The sequence below is a fragment of the Pelodiscus sinensis genome, chromosome 9, assembly GCF_052426305.1.
Source record: "Pelodiscus sinensis isolate ZL-2025 chromosome 9, ASM5242630v1, whole genome shotgun sequence".
NCBI lineage: Eukaryota > Metazoa > Chordata > Testudines > Trionychidae > Pelodiscus > Pelodiscus sinensis.
In genome coordinates, this window is record NC_143060.1 from 48,382,216 (window position 1) to 48,403,292 (window position 21,077).

Here is a 21,077-nt window from a genome sequence, read left to right on the forward strand (position 1 = left end):
TACCTCTCTGAAGCTTTTTATCTGTTAGGATATTTATCCATAAACATTCAAGATGCTTTCTTCTGAGTTATCAGTGACTCAGAAACAGTTAATGTCATTTTTTTTTTAGAATGCTACTCCCTCACTCTTTTTGCCTAACCTGGATCCTTCCAGATTAAAGCCATGTTTTTTAACATTCCATTCAGTAAATCATCCGACCAGGTTTCAGTAATACAAACTAGAGAAATTCCAATTCCTCTTGCTTGTTATCTAGGCTACTAGTATTGGTGTATGGAATTTTTTCTCTTCATGTCATATGATTCTTTGAGTAATTTTGTTCTCAACATCTTCACTTTGTGCTGATTGCTCATTTAACTCCTTCCTGACTAGTCTAGTTAGCATGTCACCAAGAAGATATGATCCACTTACTGGGGTAAAGGCCATCCAAGCTATACAGCACTCACTCTGCACAGAACGGGGTGGATCAACATTCCACAAAACCAAAGCCTTCCCATTGTACATCACTTACCAAGTCTAGTCAGTATTTTTCCAAGTGGCAAAATTAGGCTAAATGGTTTGTAAATCCCCAGGTCCTCCTTTTAATCTGTATTAAAGATAGTTAATATGTTTTCCTTTCTCAAATCCTCTGGGACTTCATCCACCTTCTGTCAGTTCTCAAAGAAAATCACGAATTGTTCCCAGATTGCTACAGCTGTTTCCTTAAGAACATTAGGGTGAGTTGTATCAGGCTCTGCCAACTTGAACACATCTTACTTAATAGTTTTAACTTGTCTTTTCCTTGTTTTGGCTTCTATGCCTTCCTCCTTTTGTTTAATAATTGTGCTAAGCATCTGGTTACAATTAACACTTTTAATGAAGAATGAAACAAAATAGGCATTAAACTTGTCAGCCTTCTTGATGTCATCTGTTATTAGGGGAAGCTCTCCTTCCCCACTAAATAGTGGGCCTACACTTTCCTTCATTTTTCTCTTGCTCCTAATGGCTTTATAGACTCTCTTCTATTTGCTTTTTGTGTTTTCTATTGATCTTTAGTGATTTGTCCATGTTTCAATTTGGAATATTGGCACATGTAAATATTTCCAGTATCAGACCCTACCTGCAAAGATTCATTTCTCTAAGATAATAGTTCTCTGAAGGTTAGAACTTGATATCTTCAACTTCAATTTTTTTGGGTAGTGAGATAGATACTTTTTAGTCTAAAAGTATTTTAGTAACATTCTTCCATTGCCATTTCTAGAGCACAAGCCTCTTGAGGTTCCATAATATAATTTAATCTATAATAAAACATACATCATGCCTTTTAATCAGTTCAAAAACATTGTTTTCCCGCATAACTATGAAATATGATGCTACCAGCCTAGGTGATGTTAAGGTTACTTGTAAGATCCTGTAAATACACACACTGTATGTAGTGATGAGCCACTGACACAAATAAGAGTTTTCCTCATATAGTGTAGCTTTAATTGAGTTCCCATAACTATGGGATTTGGAAAGACTTAAAGAGAAAATATAATCAATTACTTTTATTTTATGATCAAGGACAGTAAAAGCATAAGTCAGTTAAAGTAATTTGTTCATTCAGATCTAGAAGAAGAATGAATAATATATTATTAACTTAAAAGTTCATGTGATTGAAGAACATGCAAAAAGAGTTCCAAAGTTTTTAAAATAAATAGTTTTCTTTCCTCCTTTTCAGTAGGCAACAGGCTATTCTTTTATTCAACCCAGTAGGTAGCCTGATTTCAAGATTCCTTTAAAAAAATTAAATTTGGACATTGATTTGAATAAAGATTGCTTTTTTCCTTTATAAAAATCAATATAATTAAATATTCCATATAACTTTTTGGCAAAATAATGTTGCTGGAATAAGAATGTATTACAGTTCTGTATATGGAAGATAAAGCATCCTTTTTACTGAAGCTCCATTAAGACAGAAATATGATTAGAGAATTCCAGTAACAGTTGCAAAATATCTTCTTATGAGATTTGATTTTTTTCTCTTTTATAGGAAATAACCAAGCCTGTTTTCATGAAAGTATTACAGTTATTTTCCAATTAACTTACATGTCCTTCAAAACATAGTAATTATTTTAGGAAATGATACTCTGAATTAATAAAACGGTGCAGTAATGATATGCCTAAACTTTGAATTGTATCAAAGGTTAGTGAAAGACAAATCATATTGCATCTTCCAGTATCATAGTAAATATTTTTGTGTTTCCATTACAATCTCTGGTTTTCAGGGCTTTGTAATATAATAGTAAAATTCATTCTTTTCTAAAACTGATCATAGTGAATTTCTTTAAATGAACTTTTACAACTGTCAGTTTACACTATTAAGCTATCCTCTACTTCTTTAAAATAAAACAGTTAATGAATCAGGTAAATCAGAGGAGTTTTTTTGAAGCAAGTAGAGTTTACTCCAGTTTAGAATCAATGTCCATAAACTGAAGCCCCCAACTTATGAATGGGTTGAGTTACAAAAGTTCATTTGTAACTCACTTGTTTGGAACTCAGAATACATTTCCCCATAAAAATGATGTTATAAATGGTAGTTACATCCCCAGGTTAGCCCACAAAAGACTAGTAGCTGAAATACTATATATTTGCAATGAAAATAGTAGAAATAGTGTTTTATTTGACCTTGAATGCTGGTGCTTGAGGAAAGGCAGGTTTAATTAGAAGAGGATGGGGAGGTAGATGAAGATTCTGAAGAGGACTTCTGGGCATCCACGTTCCCCTGCCCCTCCCCCCAACCCCTATGACTCTGCACCAACTCTGATGACCAGCACTATCCCCTGCCTCCTCTCTCCCCATCCCCCGTGGGCTGCACCCAGTATGACTCACCAGGAGGCAGTGAGTGGTGCAAGAGAAGTGACAGTTTCCTCTTTAAAGTGCTGCTTCTCTCCAGCTGCTGGCTGAGCGATCACACCTTCTCCTTGCTCACCATCACCTGTGCCTCTCGTCTGCTCTCCTGTTGCAGGTGAGCTTTTATTTGTATGTGCTGATGTTCAGATGTCGCATCTTGTAACTCAGGGAGTGCCTGTACTTGATATAGGTAACTTTTTTTTTCTAATAGCCTTTTCAGTACATTTCACGGCTAATATTGAAATAGATTCACATGATGAATAGGAAGAGATATTTTGCACATTTTTAGCAATGTCTTCGTATGTTATTCAAGAAGCTGCTTAGTGGTTTATGCAACAGCTGGAGTCGATGTGTTTTGAGAATTATGTATTTGTTAGTAGTCTAGTCTAAGCATAGGTTCTCTCTCGCTCTTCCTCATGCTGTCTTTGGGCAGTCACACTTCTGTGATCTGTTACTGGCTGCTTGGCCATCAAGTAATCTGTCCTGGACAGATCCATCGCACAGTCCACTCTGAATTAGAGAGAATCAGTGCCATTTCCGTGGCCACACTTGGGCTATCATGCCTGCCCCTTATCCTGTATGCAGTGTGATTGTAGTGTTAGTCCTCATATTAGAGAGGCAAGGTAATGTTTTTTACAGGACTGATTAATATTGGCATGAGAAGCAGGCATGTTCACAATATGGTCACTCTATATCTGACCTGTCAGTTTTCATTGTTAAAAGAAACCTGCACGACACTTTCAAAAGATGAGCCTGGCAGCATAGTCATAACTTTGCTATACTCTAAAAATCATGGACCCAACAGAGATGCTTGATACTTATTACAACAATCAGTAACCCATTATAGTCCGCTTGTGAGCAGGACTTCACTCACCAGGCCTCAGGGAGGCCGCACCACCTCACAACATACCTGGAGCAATCACACGTGGGGAATCAGCTGCAGCAATAGTTCAGGGGCTCAGGCCTATGGTCAGGCTGGGCAAACAGTCAGTAAGCCCAGGCCCTAGCTCAGGGCAGGTAGCAATGCACAGTTCAGAAGGGCTCAGGCCTAGGTTCATGCTGACCCTTTAAAACAAGCAGTCAGTGAGTCCAACCCCTAGCTCATGGCAGGGCAACAAACACTTCCTTTGTTTTATTGGCTAAATCTAGGTTTTAATGTTCATTCACATGTAAAAGTCATGGAATGTGCAACAATCACATTTGGTTTGTTTTACTCATTGCTTAAAGTTTAACTTAAAAATGCTATATGCTTATTTACTTCAATCAGTTTTACACTGGCTGAATGGGAAGTGACTATCTAGGAAGGAATACTGCAGAAAGGGACCTAGGGGTCATAGTGGACCACAAGTCAACAGTGTGACACCGTTGAAAAAGAAAGCAAACGTGATCCGGGGATGCATTAGCAGGAATGTTGTGAGCAAGACACAAGAAGTAATTTTTCAGCTCTACTCTGCAATGTCCAGTGTTCAGTCCTGCGCACCACGTTTCAAGAAAGGTGTGAAAAAATTGGAGAGGGTCCAGAGAAGAGCTACAAAAATAATTAAAAGTCTAAGAAACATGACCTAGGAGGGACAATGGAGAGAACTGGGGTTTGTTCCATTTGCAAAAGAGAATACTCAGTGGGACATGATAGCAGTTTTCAAGTACCTAAAAGGGTATTACAAGGAAGAGGGAGAAAAATTGTTCTACTTGGCCTCTGATGATAGGACAAGAAGCAAGGGGCTTAAATTGCAGGAAAGGAGATTTAGATTGGACATTAGGAAAAACTTGCTGTCAAGGTGGTTAAACACTGGAATAAATTGCCTAGGGAGGTTGTGGAATCTCTGTCACTGGAGATATTTAAGAGCCAGTTAGACAACTATCAGGAATGATCTAGATCAGAGGTCAGCTACCTTTCCAATGTGGTATGCCAAGATTCAACCCTCCTGCCCTGTGCTGCCCCACTTGTGCCTGCTTGAGCTCCTGCCCTGAGCTCTGTGGGGAGGGGAGGAGCACCACATGCACACTTCTCCACACTTGAGTGCAGGATCCGGGTGGGAGGTGGGGTACAGTAGCAGGCTGAGAGTAGAGTGTCTGACCAGGGGGATGGAGCAGAAGTGAGCTGCGGGTAGGTGTCTGGTCAGAGGGAAGGGGGCTCAAGCATGAGGTTGACTGGTCGTCTGGCCAGTGGGAGGGGGCAGGAGTAGGGTGGGGATGCAGGGTCTCAGCACGGAAGGGGTGCAGGGTCTGGGTGGCACTTACTTTTTTTTCCAGTGTCTGTAACAGGGTTTATTTATTGTAACAGTCACTTCCACATAGCAGCCAGATACTGCTCCACACGTGGAATAAATTAGTGGCCCATGGGTCAAGTGTGGAATGGAGTCTGTGCCTCACCAGGAGTGCAGGGAGTCCAACTGGCAGGTCCGGGCAGGCTGGCCAGGATCCAGCCTGCCGGCACCTGGATAACGGACTCCAGCGGCCCCACAGGGTTCTCCAGCGGTGCGAGTGCATGGTGCACGTGAGAGACACAAGGCAGTAGCGGAGCAGCAGGGACACAGCCATGGCAGCAGTGGGTGCTTCATGGAAGAGATGGTAGCTGGGTCTGAGTTTACCCCCTGTATTGCTCTCAGGCTCCCTGTCGCAGGCGTGGCTTCCCACTGCTCCATTGGCTGGATTCTGGCCAATGGAGCAGTGCAAAAAGCCTGCAAGCAGTGTACCGGTGCACTGCTTTGTTCTCCATCTGGGGGAGTGGGCAAGGGAGTGCGCACGCATGCGAGGAGCTGTTCGTGGCTCCGGCTTTTTCCCCGATTGCACAGTGAGGCTTGGGGCTTTCTCCACTCCACTGCCCCCAAGTGCCACTGAAAATCATCTTGCATGCCACTTACAACATGTGTGCCGGATGTTGTCGACCCCTCATCTAGATGGTGCTTGGTCCTGGAGTTAGGGTAGGGGACTGAACTTGATGACCTCTTGAGATCCATTCTAGTTCTAATGTTCTGTGATTCTGTGCTTATATATCTGGAAGTTAAAAACGTGTCATCTTGTTTGTACATGATCTATGTAACATTTGCTCTGGACCCAAACTGTGTAATAGTGATTAAGAAGAATTTATATTTTGCATCAAATAATTCAGATATTGATCAGAACCTCATTGTAATCTGGGGTTTTGATAACTCCCTAGCTAGACTAGGCCTACCCATGGTGAGACTATTTCTAATTGCCTCACAGTATCAATGCAAAAGAATGTGGGGAAGCATATTTGATGGGATATGAGCTATATGAAAAATTCACAACCTTAAACTTTATTATATATTGATATGGAAAATGTGGTTCATTGAAGTACATCCCTAGCTTATTTTATTCAAATATTCTCTGACCATTGTGGACACTTTTTTTTCATATATTTAGGGTAATGTGCTCTTATGCCGAACACCTTTAATAATTACCTTACTGTTCAGTGTTTATATGCACGTTTTTGGATCTTTTTTCCACCATTTATGGCTGTTTTCTTACAGTTGTGGGTATTATCAGCGTAGCTAACAGATTAATTTCTCCACAGCATTAGTTTTGTCAATACTTTCCCCTGATATCAACCATTGGCTGTAGTCTAATGTAAATTAAATTAAAATATATTAATTAATACCATAGGTCATATGCATTCTTTAAAAGATGTTCTTTTCTCTTAATTCCCAATGATAACATTAGTTTAGCTTTCTCTTTTGATAACCAGTTTATTTGTGAGTCTGAGTAAGATACAATTGGAATGATATAAAAATGGTGATAGATCCACTGACTACAATTACTGCATACAGTACTCAGTGGTCAAATCTGGTAGCTTCACCTGAATTGCAATGCATCATTTTGTGCTCTACTTTGTTTTGTTGTTTGCCAGGATATAGTTTGTTATCCTAGTTCACTATTGAAATGACAGATTTATAATATGGATAGATACTGTATCAATATTATAAAACTTTAAAACTTCAAATAACAAAGATAGGTACTAGAATCTGGGCTTGGGTTGCAGCCACAAAGCATAGAGAACCCAAACTGGCTTTAAGGATGTTAAAATGCAATTATCTGGCTAATCGTATAGTCACTACAATTTGTATCAATTATACAATTAGTTGATAAGCACCTCTGGGCAGAGCCAAAATGGGGGTAGCTTCAGGAGCTGACTCCAGCTGGGAATGAGCAGTCCTGGCTCGTGCTGGCTCCAAAGCCACCTGCCCTGCGGCTCTGCATTTTAAAGGTAGTAAGAGCCACTGGGCTTTCACTATATTTAAAATTCAGAAGCACAGCAATCAGCACTAGCCAGGACTGCTCGATCCTAGCTCACTCTGAGTCCAGTAGCCCCTTTTCATAGCAGACAGAGCAGCCCTGGCTGCCACGAACAGGGGCTGCTTGGTGGCAACAGCCCCTCTCTGCAGGGGGCCCAGCTCCCCACTGGGACCCCTGCAGACAGTGGCTGCTTTGCAGCAGCATCCGCTATTCTCCTCCCCCTCTGAGGCGACAGGCCAGGCGGCACCCCAGAGACAGCTTTTTAAGCTGGTTCCCCCCAGCATCGGTTCATGTCCTCGCGCTTGCTGCCTCTCATGGGGGAGGGGCATCACAGAAAGCATCGGGCGAGGGGGACTGGTTGAATCTGCTTGAGTCCCCCTCACCCTGTGCTCCCTGTGGCACTTCCTATGGCACCCCCCAGTACCGATTTCTGCTCCCCCCTCTTATTGTCTATCTCCGATAGAGGTGCGAGGAGGACTAGTTGAGTCGCTACTCAACTATCCAATAAGCATTTGCTTATCAGATAGTCGACTAGCTACTAACATCCCTACATCCTATGTTTCTGATATATGTGATACAATATAGCCGCGTTTCTCAAACAGTGGGTCCCGACCCCCCGGGGGGTCGTGAGCAACTTGGAGGGGGGTTGCGGTATCACAAAGTTTGAGAACCCCTGCAATATAGTGATGTGATCATTCCCATATGTCAGCTAAGAACACATGTGAGCTCCCTCAGGTTAGCACTCCAGCACATCAGCTATGTCTGCTGAAATTGAACTTGCCGTACTCAAGTGAAGTTCAGGCCAAGCTGAAAAGAAATTATTCAGGCTGGCTCAACTGTGTGCAGCCAAGCTGCTCAGCCAGCCTTACACATCTGATTTTACCTCTCGTAAGTCTGCATTGAGTTTTACAAAGTCTGCTTCTGTTGGAGATTTAAAAACAGAATAACGTCTTTTGCTTCATTTAGACTCGGGATACTGCTTTACTTGGGGGTGTCTGCTTTGTATAAAGCTTTTCTATTTTTGGGTATAACATCAAGAAGAAGAAGATACTGGTTGTTTGCATTTCAAGAAGAAAAATAATATGTTTATGTTTTATTGCAGTGCACCAATGCCATATCTAATTGGAGTTCACTTAAGCTTATTAGAGGTGAGTAATTTTCAAACTGACTCCATCTATATGTGCGAGAAGGGGAAAGCATATGGGGTCATTATCTTTTTTCCTCGTGGGGAAAGGATTGGGGAGCATTTTGTCAATTGTTCTGTCAGGAACATGCATATTATAGAGATAACAATGTAGCTTAAATTCGACACCTTGGTCTAAACAAAGACATTAATTATCTTACCCAGGGGCAGATGACCGTTTTGTGGGGCCCCAGGCAGCATAATTCCGTGGGGCCCCCCCTTTGCCATGGCGCATGCGCGGGGCTTTCTGAAGTGCGGGATCCGGGGCAGCCGCCCCGGTCGCCCCGCCCGCTATCCACCCCGCCCTATATCCGCCCCGATCTTATCCGTTACAAAGATAGCTTCTCCAATTATCACCTCTAATATCATTAGCTCACAGACATTTACCTCCCCCTCTCCCATCCCCCTTCTGTTCTGAAATTTGATTTGTCCTTTTCATATGTGTTCATTTTTTTATTGTATCCTTTGGTATATATAGTTGTGCCAATTTTCTTCCACTATTTGATCTGAGGAAATGGAACTGGACCACGAAAGCTCATCACCTAATAAACCATCTTGTTAGTCTTTAAAGTGCTACATAATCCTGTTTTTTGTTTCAGCATATTATAGAGAATAACTAGAGCATGACTTACTCGGCATAGCATGGGTCTGGCCTGGAGGCTGGTTTGAGGGGCTCAGGCTGTCTGCTGGTGCTTTCCAGGCCAGCCTGGAGCCACAGGTGCTGGCCAATGATTGAGGGGGGAGCCTGGCCCAGGGCTGGTGGTTGGGGTCACACATCAGACCCAGCAGAGAGGAAGGGGGGCTGTGCAGGCCTGCCCCACAAGTTCTACCAGGGCTGACCTGGAGGTGGGGGGAAAGAGAGACTGCTGGTGTATTTGGTGGGGGAGAGGGGCTGCGTGGCACTGCCCAGCCCCAATGGTGCTCCGGGGGGGGAGGCCATGGCAATGGAGCCAGTAGGCTTCCTCTCCTCTCCAGTCTGGTGTTGGGCTGAGGGCTGGGGAGGAGAAGTTTGAGGCAGTGGGGCACTTATCTGGGCTGGTGGCAGGCAAGATGGAGAGCCCCATTCACAGCTGGCCACTCCCTTGCTCGTGAGACTGCCCCCAGTGGTCACTCAGGAGCAGTGGCTGCCAACCTTTTTCACACCACAGACCAGCAAACCTATTCACAAACTTTTGGTGGACCGGTATCAGTTTATATGACAATGCAAATATGGAAATAAAGTGTTAGCGGTCCGCCAGAAGTTCCGGTCCCCAGAGCCGCTGCGTTGGCTTCAGCTCCACCAGGCCCCCGCCCCTTAGATCCCCCAAGTGCCAGCTTCCAAGTGCCAGCCATGCAGCTCTGGGCCTGGCCACTGGAGCAGCTGTGAGCTGCCTGCCACGTGGCTCTAGCTATGGCCAGAGCAGCCACCACTTGCGTAGCTCCTGCCCTGCGGAAGGGCTGAGGCTAGGGCTAGTGCCAGGTGGTAGCTGCCTTGCTGCTCCTTGGGGCTCTTCCTCAGAGGGAACACTGGGTGGGCAGCATGCCCCAGCCCCCAGAGCTCCGGCAGCCAGCAGTTTACAGACCAGACTGGCGGTTGGGAACCACTGCTTTGGAGGATAGCTGTCCCCTGCTCTCACTTCACCCCACGTTTGTGACTGTGAGTATTGCATTCCTCTTCTTGGCTGCCTCTCTTTTCATGTTGTGGAAAACAATTCAATTCCAGGTACAACCCATTTCCCTAGCACAATCAAACCCTGGCCTTGCTTTAAGTCAGGATAAGAGGAATCTGCACATCAGCTTTGTCGGTTTTAGCTCTTACCATTTAGGACCATGGTGGGGAACCTATGGCCCAGGGACCAGATGTGGCCCCTGAGTCTCCTGGATCCTGCCCCTGAGGCTTGGGGCTCTCTCCCCAGCATTGGGAAGCCAGACCCACCAACTCTCCTGCACCCTCCCTTCCACACAGATCGGACACCTCAAGCCCGCTTCCAGGCAGCCCTCTCACACACACTGAACCCCTCAGTTCTTGAACAAATGGACTCACAGACAGATACACAGACAGTCAGATGCACAAATCTCTAAAATGTATATAGAGAGATTATAACAATGTTGCTTAGAGAATGATTACCAGAGAAGTGAAGTGACTGACCTGAAACACTGAAAGCACCATGGAAGTGGAAATGTCCTTATGTGGATATTCAAGCCTTCCATCGTGTCTGACTGTGCCAAAAGAAGGCAAGAAGACATTTAATATGGGTTTAATCAGGCTGCAACTTTATTGTTAGATATCTGGAACTACCCAGCAGATAAAGGGCAGGTAACCCTCCCTTGTTTTCTCCCATAATTAACCAAGGGAGGTGCCTTTACACTCCCCTCCCTTTTCCAGCCACGTCCTTCCAGCAGATCTATTTCCTAGACCTTACAATTCCCCAGCTCCCTCTCTTTCCATCCAGATCCCTTCAGCTGGACCTTATCAACCAACCCACTTGTAGAAGGGGTAAGGTGGACTATAATGATAGGATGGGGGGTGTTGGCTCCAGACCGTATCAATCACAGATGTCACCAACTACTCCGAGCTTGCTCAGTTTCTGAGCACTTCCCCTTAAGTCATCTCCCCAAGACATTTATTCTTTACTGTATGCCTTCTTTGATGGAGTACGACCACTGAACATCCACTGAACACTTAAACAATGAACTGCTGCGAGGAAAGCAAAAAAACCCAACTGCACCTGGGCCAATATGGTGAAAAGGGAAAAATTTCTTCTCGGCCTCCCTCAACAGGGCAGCTAGTGTGACGTCTACATCAGATATAGCCAGTAATTTGCTATATTTGCCTTCAAAATGGGGAGGGACGGTAGGTTCTGCCAAACCTACTCCATGAATCAGAAGGGAGGGTTCGGGCACAAGCTAATCTTTTAAAACCCCTCATTGATTGGTGATTAGTCAGCCACCACCCTAGCTCCTTTTCCAGCAGTTTTATACTCCCTCCCCCAAGCCATCAGGAATCACTCTCTCTGTCAGCACAACAAACAGTAGCCCAGCTTAGGATGTAGGTTTGTGAATGTGCTTTTACTTATTATACTTAGTTATCTTTATATGAGCTTTCTTGTGTATTATGTATGGTGTAGTTGACCTCCTGTAAAATGGAGTACATCTGCTTCACTAATCTTGAATGGAAAGTCAACCTAATTCACGTTGATTACATCTACACCGATGGCTGGCCAGAGTCAGCTGACTGAAGCTGGAGTGTGGACTCTGGGACCCTTCCCCCGATGGAGTCCCAGAATCTGGGCTCCAGCCCAAATGTGAATGTTACATTGAAGTTTTATAATCCTACAAGCCCAAGTCAGATGACGTGAACCAGCCACAAATGTTTTGTAGCAGTGAAGACTTACCATTAGGCTACAATATTCCATTTTACAGAGTGAGAAAGACTTCTTGTAGAAGCTGCTGCTTTTCATTTTGTATATAGAGTTGTCATCCAGTGTCTCTTAGCCTTTAAAGAACTTGGGAAAATGGTTCTTCAATGCCGTGGACATTGCAAATGTGCCTAAATCCTTTGGCCTCAAGTTTTAACTAATAATTAAAATAATGAGAATAGTAAATAAGACTCCTGTGCAGTCTGCTAAGTATCTGTGGCCTGTCCAGTCAAAAGTCAGACATTCTAAAAGAGTATTAGATTTGATTTTCAAATTTAATTTTTTAACTCTTACTGTGCTGAAGCCCTCTCTGTAAAAACATTTCATGCTATCAAATGTTCACACGCAGGCATAACCATAACTAAAAACGTTCTTGTTTTGCCCAAAAACTAAAGGTTACTTTTCTGGAATGTTGGAAGAAGGAATGAGAGTTTCTAGGCACTCTCCATGAGCAGTCATTAATGCTTTGGAAACAACAGCTCCTGTTGTGTTGATTTGTAATCGTTTGAAGGTGTCATTGACCCTGTTTATATGCTTTTATGGTCAAGTTCTTGACTTTCATAGAAGGTACTTTATCAGCTTTACATTCAAGGATTCTATTAGGTTTAGACTTGAAATAAATAATGTCATTTATAAACAAGAGTAAATTTGCATTTGCTATGTTGTGATAGGACTTTTTTCCCCCTTCGATCCCCACCATCAAGCACAAGAGACCTTTCTGTCCTGAAAAGACCCATTTCACAGCTACATTGATGATTCCAGGCATGGTCTTTTGTACTCCTCCTTTCGGAAAAGATCTTACGTCTAGACATGCTGTTTGTGTTAACATAGTGACATGAAACATTAGATTCCTCTTATCTTCGTCTTGAAGGGCATGTCTAGACTACAAGCCTCTTTCAAAAAAGAGCGTCTAGACAGCAGCCTCTTTTTTCGAAAAAGAGTGATGCTTTTTCGAAAGAGAGCACCCAAGCACTCTGGATGCTCTCTTTCAAAAAAGTACTGTTTGCATTTATTAACGCCTTTTTTTGAAAGAGCTCTTTTGAAAAAATGCATTATTCCTCGTAAAATGAGGATTTCCATGGTTGAAAAAAACTTCCGCATTGTTTCTATTTAATTTCAAAAGAACGCGGCAGCCATCTTGACGCAGGTGAAGGGTTTTTTTTTTTAAAGGCCAGTTTTAAAAAAAAAAAACCCTGTAGTCTAGACACATCCTAAGGGTACGTCAACACTGCAATGCTATTTTGGGATACCGGAGTCTCCCAAAATAGCTATCCCATGTCTTCACAGTAATCTCATTGTTTCAGGATCGCTATTCCGATGTCCCTGTAAACCTCATTCCACAAGGAGTAAGGGACGTTTTAGAATAGCACTTTATTTCAAAATTTTGGGCTGTGTAGACAGAGCCAAATGATGAAATAAGCTATATCAAAATAGCATTGAAATAAGATACGCAATTTGCGTGGCTCAGATTATGTATCTGAATTTGAATTATGGTGCAGTGTAGACTAAGACAGTAAATCATCTGAGAAAAAATTACTGTGCAACTGAAACTACGGAGTTATTCCTTTGAGCCATATTATTTCCAGGACTACATAGATAACAATTAAGTCAGCTTCCTTCCAAAGAACAAATCACAGAACTCTCACCTTGTGACCACAACCTCTACAGCTAATCAAATGAAAGAAGAGAGAGAGAGGATAATTGTTCCTTCATGCTCCCCAGCAGGTTGTGGGCCTAATCCCATGCACCATGGCAGCCAGTCCAGCCCTTCCTCTTATTTTCCCCTTACCACCTGTTTGTATGGAAAGGGTTAGAAACATACCTGGGCTCTGCTCTTGAGTCTATGAGCTGTTCTGGTGGAGAAGACCTTGAGGAACAGAAACATACATCAGTCCCTACAATATTTCCATTGTGTTGGCACTAGGACTCGTTGAACTTCCTTTCCATCACTCCTGGTGATAGAAACAGCTACATATTCACCTGATCTGCTTACTGTCATGTATAGATTTCAGATTATACCAACAGTTCTGGTTTTTAGTTTAAAATGCTGTTTAATTTGATAGTTCCGCTAGTGCAGAAGCTATTTGACTATTGCTTTTACGGTAAAGGTTCAGAGATCATTTGCGCTAAACTTATATTTTTATGTGATGCCCTTCCCATCTATAGTTCAACTGCTATTCAGCACCTTCCTTTGTTTCAGTAGTAAATGAATTGTAGCTGCAGCTGTCTCACCAATCATCATGCTCTTTGGCTGGCTGGCAGTCAGTTCTATTCTGACATGTTGATGTAAAAGACATCAAACTGCTGTAGCATTATGGTCATCCGAATCATTTGTTAGGCTTCTGTGATAGCGTATTGGGCAAATCTTAACATTTTTTCCCCTTTATCATGAGCTTGATTTTTTTCTTTAAAAATAAATGTAAATTGGGTGCATAGTATGTCACAGATTACAGTATATTCATTTTACCTTTTATAATTTCCCTAAAATTAAAAGGTGATTGTACACTGCTTATGAAACCCCGTTTTGCCACTTTCACAATCCTCATACTTGTTAAAACTGCGTAATTCACTTGTGATTTTGAAAGGCACAAAAATAGATGATAGACTTGAATATCATCAACAAATCGTTAATTGGTGACCTCTAAATGCCTAACTTCCTAGTTTCATCCCACATTATTTTAGTATAGGGGTTAAAATAAATGAATTAAAACTCTTTGAACTGATGAAGAGTTATCGAAACAATTTCAAAATGAAGGGTCAAATTTCACATTCAGTTATATATGTGCATCCACGTTGCCAGCAGCAGGATTACATGGGTGTAATCAAGGGCAGAAATTGTTCAAAAATATTTGAATAAAATTATGTATTTTACTGTTGAGGTTCCACACAGTTATTTCTAAGTGATGATATTTAAGTACAATATGCAGTTTTTGTACTCTTGCTGTTCACTGAAAAGGAAAGTACTTTTTAACACTTGACATAATGATATCCTTGGCCCAAAACATGAAAATGTTAACTTTTCATATATTTGTAAATTGTTGCAAGCTTATTATAAGCCTCAGTTAAGCATAGAAAGTTGTGTAATATAGGTGGACAGGGTATTAAAATACTAATAATCACTCATATTTTTTTTCTTAACAGAAGGTAAAAAATAGATCATTGGAGGATGTGGTTATGCTAAATGTTGACACAAATACTCTAGAAAACCCATTTAATGACCTGAACAACCTACCTACTGAAGTGGTGAGTCTGATGGGTATTTCATGTTGTTCTTTTCTTTTCTAGTAGCTTGAATTACTAATAGTGATTTTTGCCTGCTTTTGCTAACTGAAATAAAAGGAATAAGGGTGGAAAGTAGTAGATGTAGACCCCATATTTAAGATTTTTTTACTTTTTTTTTTTTTTTTTTGGACAGTTGAGGAGATGTTGAATGGAACATCATATACCTTATTGTAAAAGCAGGATCATAATTATAAAGCTAGCTGCATTCATTAGGCATTGCTGCTTTAAACGCAAGAGTCTCTTCATCTCATCTTAATCATTATATTACAAAGTAGGCATTTCTGTCTGCCTAGTGGCATGTCTTGCAAAAGAACGAGAGAGTTTTTGAAGGCAAAAAGAAGAAGGGGGCCAATTATCGGCTTCTGCTTCCCTGCCACCTGCCAGCGCTTTTCCTTTTAATTAATGATCTGATGGCACTGGTCAATATAATAAGAAATGCTTGTACAGTTGGGGTCAGAAAATTCAGGCTTTGATCATCTTCAACTTTCTGAAACATTTATTTGTTTTCTCTAAATTATTTCAGTTTTATTTTAATCTCTTCTATCCTGCTGAGGGGCGCATGAATGAAAACCTACACTGTTTGTCATTTGCTTTGGCAGAGCAAAGACTGCTTACTTAGAATTCTATTTGTAAATTAAACTGCTAACCCAGTTTGTCATAAAAGACATCTGATCCTTTTGAAATGACGAAAACTGTCTTTTGTCTGTAAAGGATGATAAATTAAGTGCCAGTTCTTTCTGGACTTTGATCTTGCACAGATTTTCCCCTCCTGCTGCTTATAATGGAACTTATTCTGTATTTCATGTTAAATACTCTCAAAAAATGCATTACACTTACCTTGCTTTTCCTAATATAATGCTCAAAGGGTATCCTTTTGATAACAATGTGTGTACAGTATTTAGAGTTTTAGCTATTCAAGAGGTAATACTAGTGTGCTATTTTAAATATTTCAACAAAAAGTATTTTATGGAGTGAAATCAGGTAGTACCTGTTTCCAAAATTTCAGTCCTTTTAAACCCAGTATTTTAACCACATTAAGGAACTACTACAGCAACTGAGAAGCCTTTCTTTATTTCAGTGGTAATCTGTCTCACTGAATATATGATAGAAAGCAAAATCCCAATGCTTACATTAATGCTCAGCACCAGTTTATTTTAATATTATTATATTCTTAATTTTTTTGTGATAACGAAGGCAGAATTTGATCAGATAAAGTGTCAAATGCAGCTATCTCCAAGCTCTAATGAAAGAATTTTATAATGTGATTGTGGTATATTTGTCAGTCACTTTTAATGTATTGTATTTTTATAAGAATAACAAGTTACATCAAAAACTACCATACATTCATCGTTGTAGCAGCAATTCCAGCTGATTTTGCATTAAATGAAAAATATTAGTGTGTTGAGGTTAGAATGTATGCCATAAAGTATACACTCTCTGCTACATGACAGTTAGATGTGAAATTCAGAATTAAGCATAATCTGTTACATATCAGTATTACAATTGACAGTGATTTCAGATTGTAAAAAACAGTGCACACACAAGCAGGAAATCTGTTTTTAAACATGCTTATCAAAATACTCTGATGAGTAGGTTGAATTAAAATAAAATTAATGAACACAAATTCCCATAGTTTTAGTGATACGTTGTCCTAGAATACGTGTGTGTGTTAATGTTAATAAGGGTTATCCAGACACATAGACTACACAATGGACTTTTTATAAAATGCAACATTCCATATTCATGATGGAATAAAACAGGGAAACTATTTTTATAGATGTCTCACTTGCCAGATTTTATTTGAATATATTTTTTCTGGGCAAAATAAGTGTTAGTGGGTTACTTTATATTTTGTTTGTCTCCCCATCTCTTTCTGATTTGAGCAGTAAAACAGTATACCTTATGGAACTAATTTGTTAATTAAAAACACATACAAATGTGGGTGAAAAGTCCTAAACAAAGGGTACAGACAGTATACAGTTTTGGCTTATAAAATGACAGAGGAGAACAAACTGGTTTTGCTTCATAAGAGAAATTACTGTTATAAATGCTAATATGGATATAAATATTTGAAGTATATTATAGAAATATAGAACAAAATTATTGATCTAATCGAAAAGATCACAGAAAATACTTACAGATGTAAAACATATGCATACATATAAATAAAGCCAACAAACGTATAGACAAGGGTAATAAACCTTTTAATGAAAAAAATATATAAACAGGAATAGCAATTAAGAGTGTTAAAGCACAACAAACTGCTGAAAGTAAAAAGGAAGCTTTAAGTTTACCATCCCCCTCCAAAAACTGGTTTCAGACAACCATAATAAATTTAACATTTTCAAAGGATATTCTGAAACTGCCTCTTGTGTCTAAAAGGAAATTGGATAACAGCTTTCTTAATCAATAAGCCTGAAGATAATATGTTTTCAGGGGTGAGACATGTAACAGTTGAGCAAAGTCTAATACTATAACTATTAAAATGTTGATATTTCTTTTATTGTGAATCAATTTCTTTAAAAATATAATATGAAATCTGAAAAAAACCTATTTGATATTGTGTCTCATAGATTATAATTAACTGAGATTTAAATAACCTTTTTAAATCATTCACTTAAGCATTTAAATTATACTTACAGCCTAGATAACTTTCTGTGCATGTGAACTCTATTATTTTGTCAGATTGACCAGTGGTCTTGACTGTTCAAAGGTCAGTGGTCACAGTTGTCCTGAATTACCAGTCCTTTTTTCATGTGGACCCTCTGCTGCGTTGCATGCTGTAATCTTCTTAATGGCTTCATTCCAATATTCACACATAATATTCTAGATTTATTGACTGCTAGAAATACTACCATGCCAGTAGCAGTTCCGCTATTCCTAAGGTATTTAAAATTGGAAACATAAATCAATGCAAGACTTTCAGGAATCCTTTGTTTTCCTTAAAGGAGTTGGGGATGGGGGCGAGAAGCCTTCTTTCTGTCTTCTGACAGGAACACTTGTTTTTATATTTCATCGTTTCACTATAGAGGTTGCCTCATTTCTTTAAAAAAAAAACAAACAGAATAAATAACGATTTTAGTAAGAGTTAATTATCTAATACTATAGACCTTAGAATGCCATTTTTTCTTGTAAGTTCTTGTATTATAAAGTTTTTAGTGATGATTGAGACTACAAGCACCTCAAAATTATTAATGTTAGGTCCAATCTAGCAGTGACTTAAATATATGTTTAACTTTATTTCAGTGGGACTATTTATGTACTTAAAGCTAAGTATGTTCATAGAGACTTTCAAGATCGATGTCATTTGTTTAATGCCATGAACAGTTCCATTGACCTCATGATTGGGCCCGCTTCTTGTCTTGCTGTTTGTAAGTGCTTTGAGAAATATGGAAATGATTGCAGAAAATTATGATTTAATATTTTTTTGCATTTTGTTAAAAAATGTTGCCAAGAGCTAAAAACCTATGGAACAACTGAAAATGATATAGTCTTATTCAATTAGACACTAAAATGCAGAACAGTGCCTGTAATGTGTTCTTTCACCATCAAGAATTACATTTTAAAAATGCAAAGTAATCCACTGTATCTCAGCTTTCTATTTAAAACCATGACATATTTGATAAGTACACTCTAATTTATTCAGAAAACACAATATTTGCTTTAAATAGTAGTTCCTTTGAGAATAAGTTATTCCTCAAAGTACAACAGTTAGTGCTGTTACAAAATAAATTGTGATTAGTTCATAACTGTGAAATTGATTTCATTAGTCATAATATTTAATTTTTTTACTTATAAAGTGTATGATTAGGAAAATGTATTCTAAAAACATTTTCTAATCTGTTAGAAATCAAGAGTGGCTAGGAAAGTAGGCAATATTGGGAGAGCCAGCTGCTTATGTGCAGGGATTTTTACTATCATTTGGCAGCACATCGAACACTGGTGTAATTTTAAAACTTAGAATATTAGATTAAAATTATTTGAACCCTGTTTTGGAAATATCTACATTAAACAGATGCCCACCATTGTTTAAAAATAAATTGATATTTACATTTGTAGGGCCTGTATGTCCAAAGTCAGTGCATAGAGAAAGTCTTTTCATTTAATATTAATGATCTACGTATTCTGAGATTAGTAAATTTGTTTTAAACTGCCCTCCATTTCCGTTTTTTAGCCATTCCTCTTTCTCACTGCTTGTGATTTGTCTTATTCTTACAGTGGCCTGATTTAGTGTGAATGATTGTTGAAACACAAGCAACTACCACTCATATTAGAATAATATCTTGAATATCTATCTGGGAGATTTGAGTACCATGTGCTTTGGTTTGTAGACACACACACATGTGATTTCTGTCAAGAGGCTTGTGACAAGTTTATTTTAGAGAATTTACAACCAAACTTAAAAGGAATAGAGGATCCAGTCCTGCAGTCTGTAAAAGTTCTAATATTGCATACCAAATGCATGCAGGTAGCTCCTGCAGTCAGTCAGACTACTCACCCAACTTTGATTCTATAAACATCTGAGCATTTTCATTACTTAACTATCATGAATAGGGACTATGTACATGTAGAAGTGTTTTCAGGATCAAGCAGTGTTTGCAAGATGAATAGTCCTCTGATTTTAGAGAGACCACTTGCATTAATTTGGCCTGAGGATTAGAGTTTTGGAGGCTGTAGGATAGGATTCAAGTTTGGTTGTAAATTCTCTGAAATAAATGTGTGAAAATGAGCATGAATTTGGGAGTGAGGTTCAAATTAAATATTTGAATTTGGCAGCAGTACTGGGAGTGAGGTTCAAAATAAATATTTTTAACTGTGTTAACAATTTAAATGATAATGGAAATAATTTTATGAATTATTTTGCATATTTTTACTACTTTTTTACTGTTTATTTTATATTTCTTTCCACTTGGGCAATAAAAATAAACTAATCAGTTTCACTTTTATTTCTAGTCAGTTTCTTGTAATCTTTTGCTTTTTTTCTGCCTTCATGTATTATATAGCACAAAGCGTGTAGGTTGCGAGAACCCCAGGGGAAGGTTTTCAATTCAAAATCCTCCCAAAATGCTTTAATGGAAAAATTAAATTTAAATATGGAAATATTTATATTGATCATAAAATAGCTTTTCTACGAAGGGTGAATTTTAATCTTCAGATACCTTACAGTATTTCATTAGTATATTATATCAAGCAATGAAGGTACAAGTCACGTGTTTAAATCGATTATAGTTTACCATGATTCAGTTGCATTTTTGAAAGTTTAAAATCTTCAGGGAAATTCAGTGGATATTAGGGATGTAAAATCCCATTTAACCAGTTATCTGACTGAAGAGCGGGTGGAGGAGCTGCGGCCGTGGGCTGGAGCATTCCCCTTGCCCAGTCCCATCCTGGACAGGCTGGAGCACCCCTATTTGCATTGAGCAGCCACCTGCCCACAGTGGGCAGGGAGCTACTACAGCCCCCATCGGTTAACCAGGACTACAAAATAATCTTTTGGGAGACAAATTTGCCATCGTCAGCAGTCTTTATGAAAGCTGTTAACATTACTCTTGCTGCATAACGTTATTAATGTTTTAGAATGCCCAAGCATGTTATAAAAGGAACCAACCCTTCCTCTCACTAATAGGATAGCCTATTAGTTGAAAGTTTTCCACATCTCTGCTTTATCCTTGCTTGCTAGTGTTCAACAGTCAGTGAAGTGACTTTCCCAAGAGGATCCAAGAATGGTCAGGGCAAGATAAAGATAAACAGTTTGTTTTCAGTGCAGTTTAAGAATTCCATCTCTGACCGTCCTAATGGATCACTAGTGACTCCTGAAAACAAACTTGACAGTTACTCTTGCCTCCTGTAAATTGCTTGATTCCAGTTTTAGCTTTTGTGGGTTTTTTGGGCACCACACAAGCTACATAACAATATACAAACTTACAACATGCCTGATTTTGTTACTGATACTGTATAAATGTATATTTGAAATTTATTAGTCTTTGTTTATGCATTTGTGTTACTAATATTTCCACTGTCCTGTCATCCCAGGTGACTCACATTTCCCCTTCTTCGCTTACTATCACTAGCAAATCATTTTTCCCATC

At 39.6% G+C, this 21,077-nt stretch overlaps 1 protein-coding gene across 2 annotated transcripts in view; it reads left to right on the forward strand.

Annotated features, from left to right (window-relative positions):
- DENND1B (DENN domain containing 1B) overlaps positions 1-21,077 on the forward strand; it is a 265,647-nt gene that overhangs the window by 160,379 nt on the left and 84,191 nt on the right. For both annotated transcript variants that reach the window (XM_075936693.2, XM_089780568.1), the window contains 2 exons: positions 8,228-8,273; positions 14,848-14,949. In XM_075936693.2, coding sequence (XP_075792808.1) covers positions 8,228-8,273; positions 14,848-14,949 — 148 coding nt within the window. The remainder of the gene's footprint in view (positions 1-8,227; positions 8,274-14,847; positions 14,950-21,077) is intronic.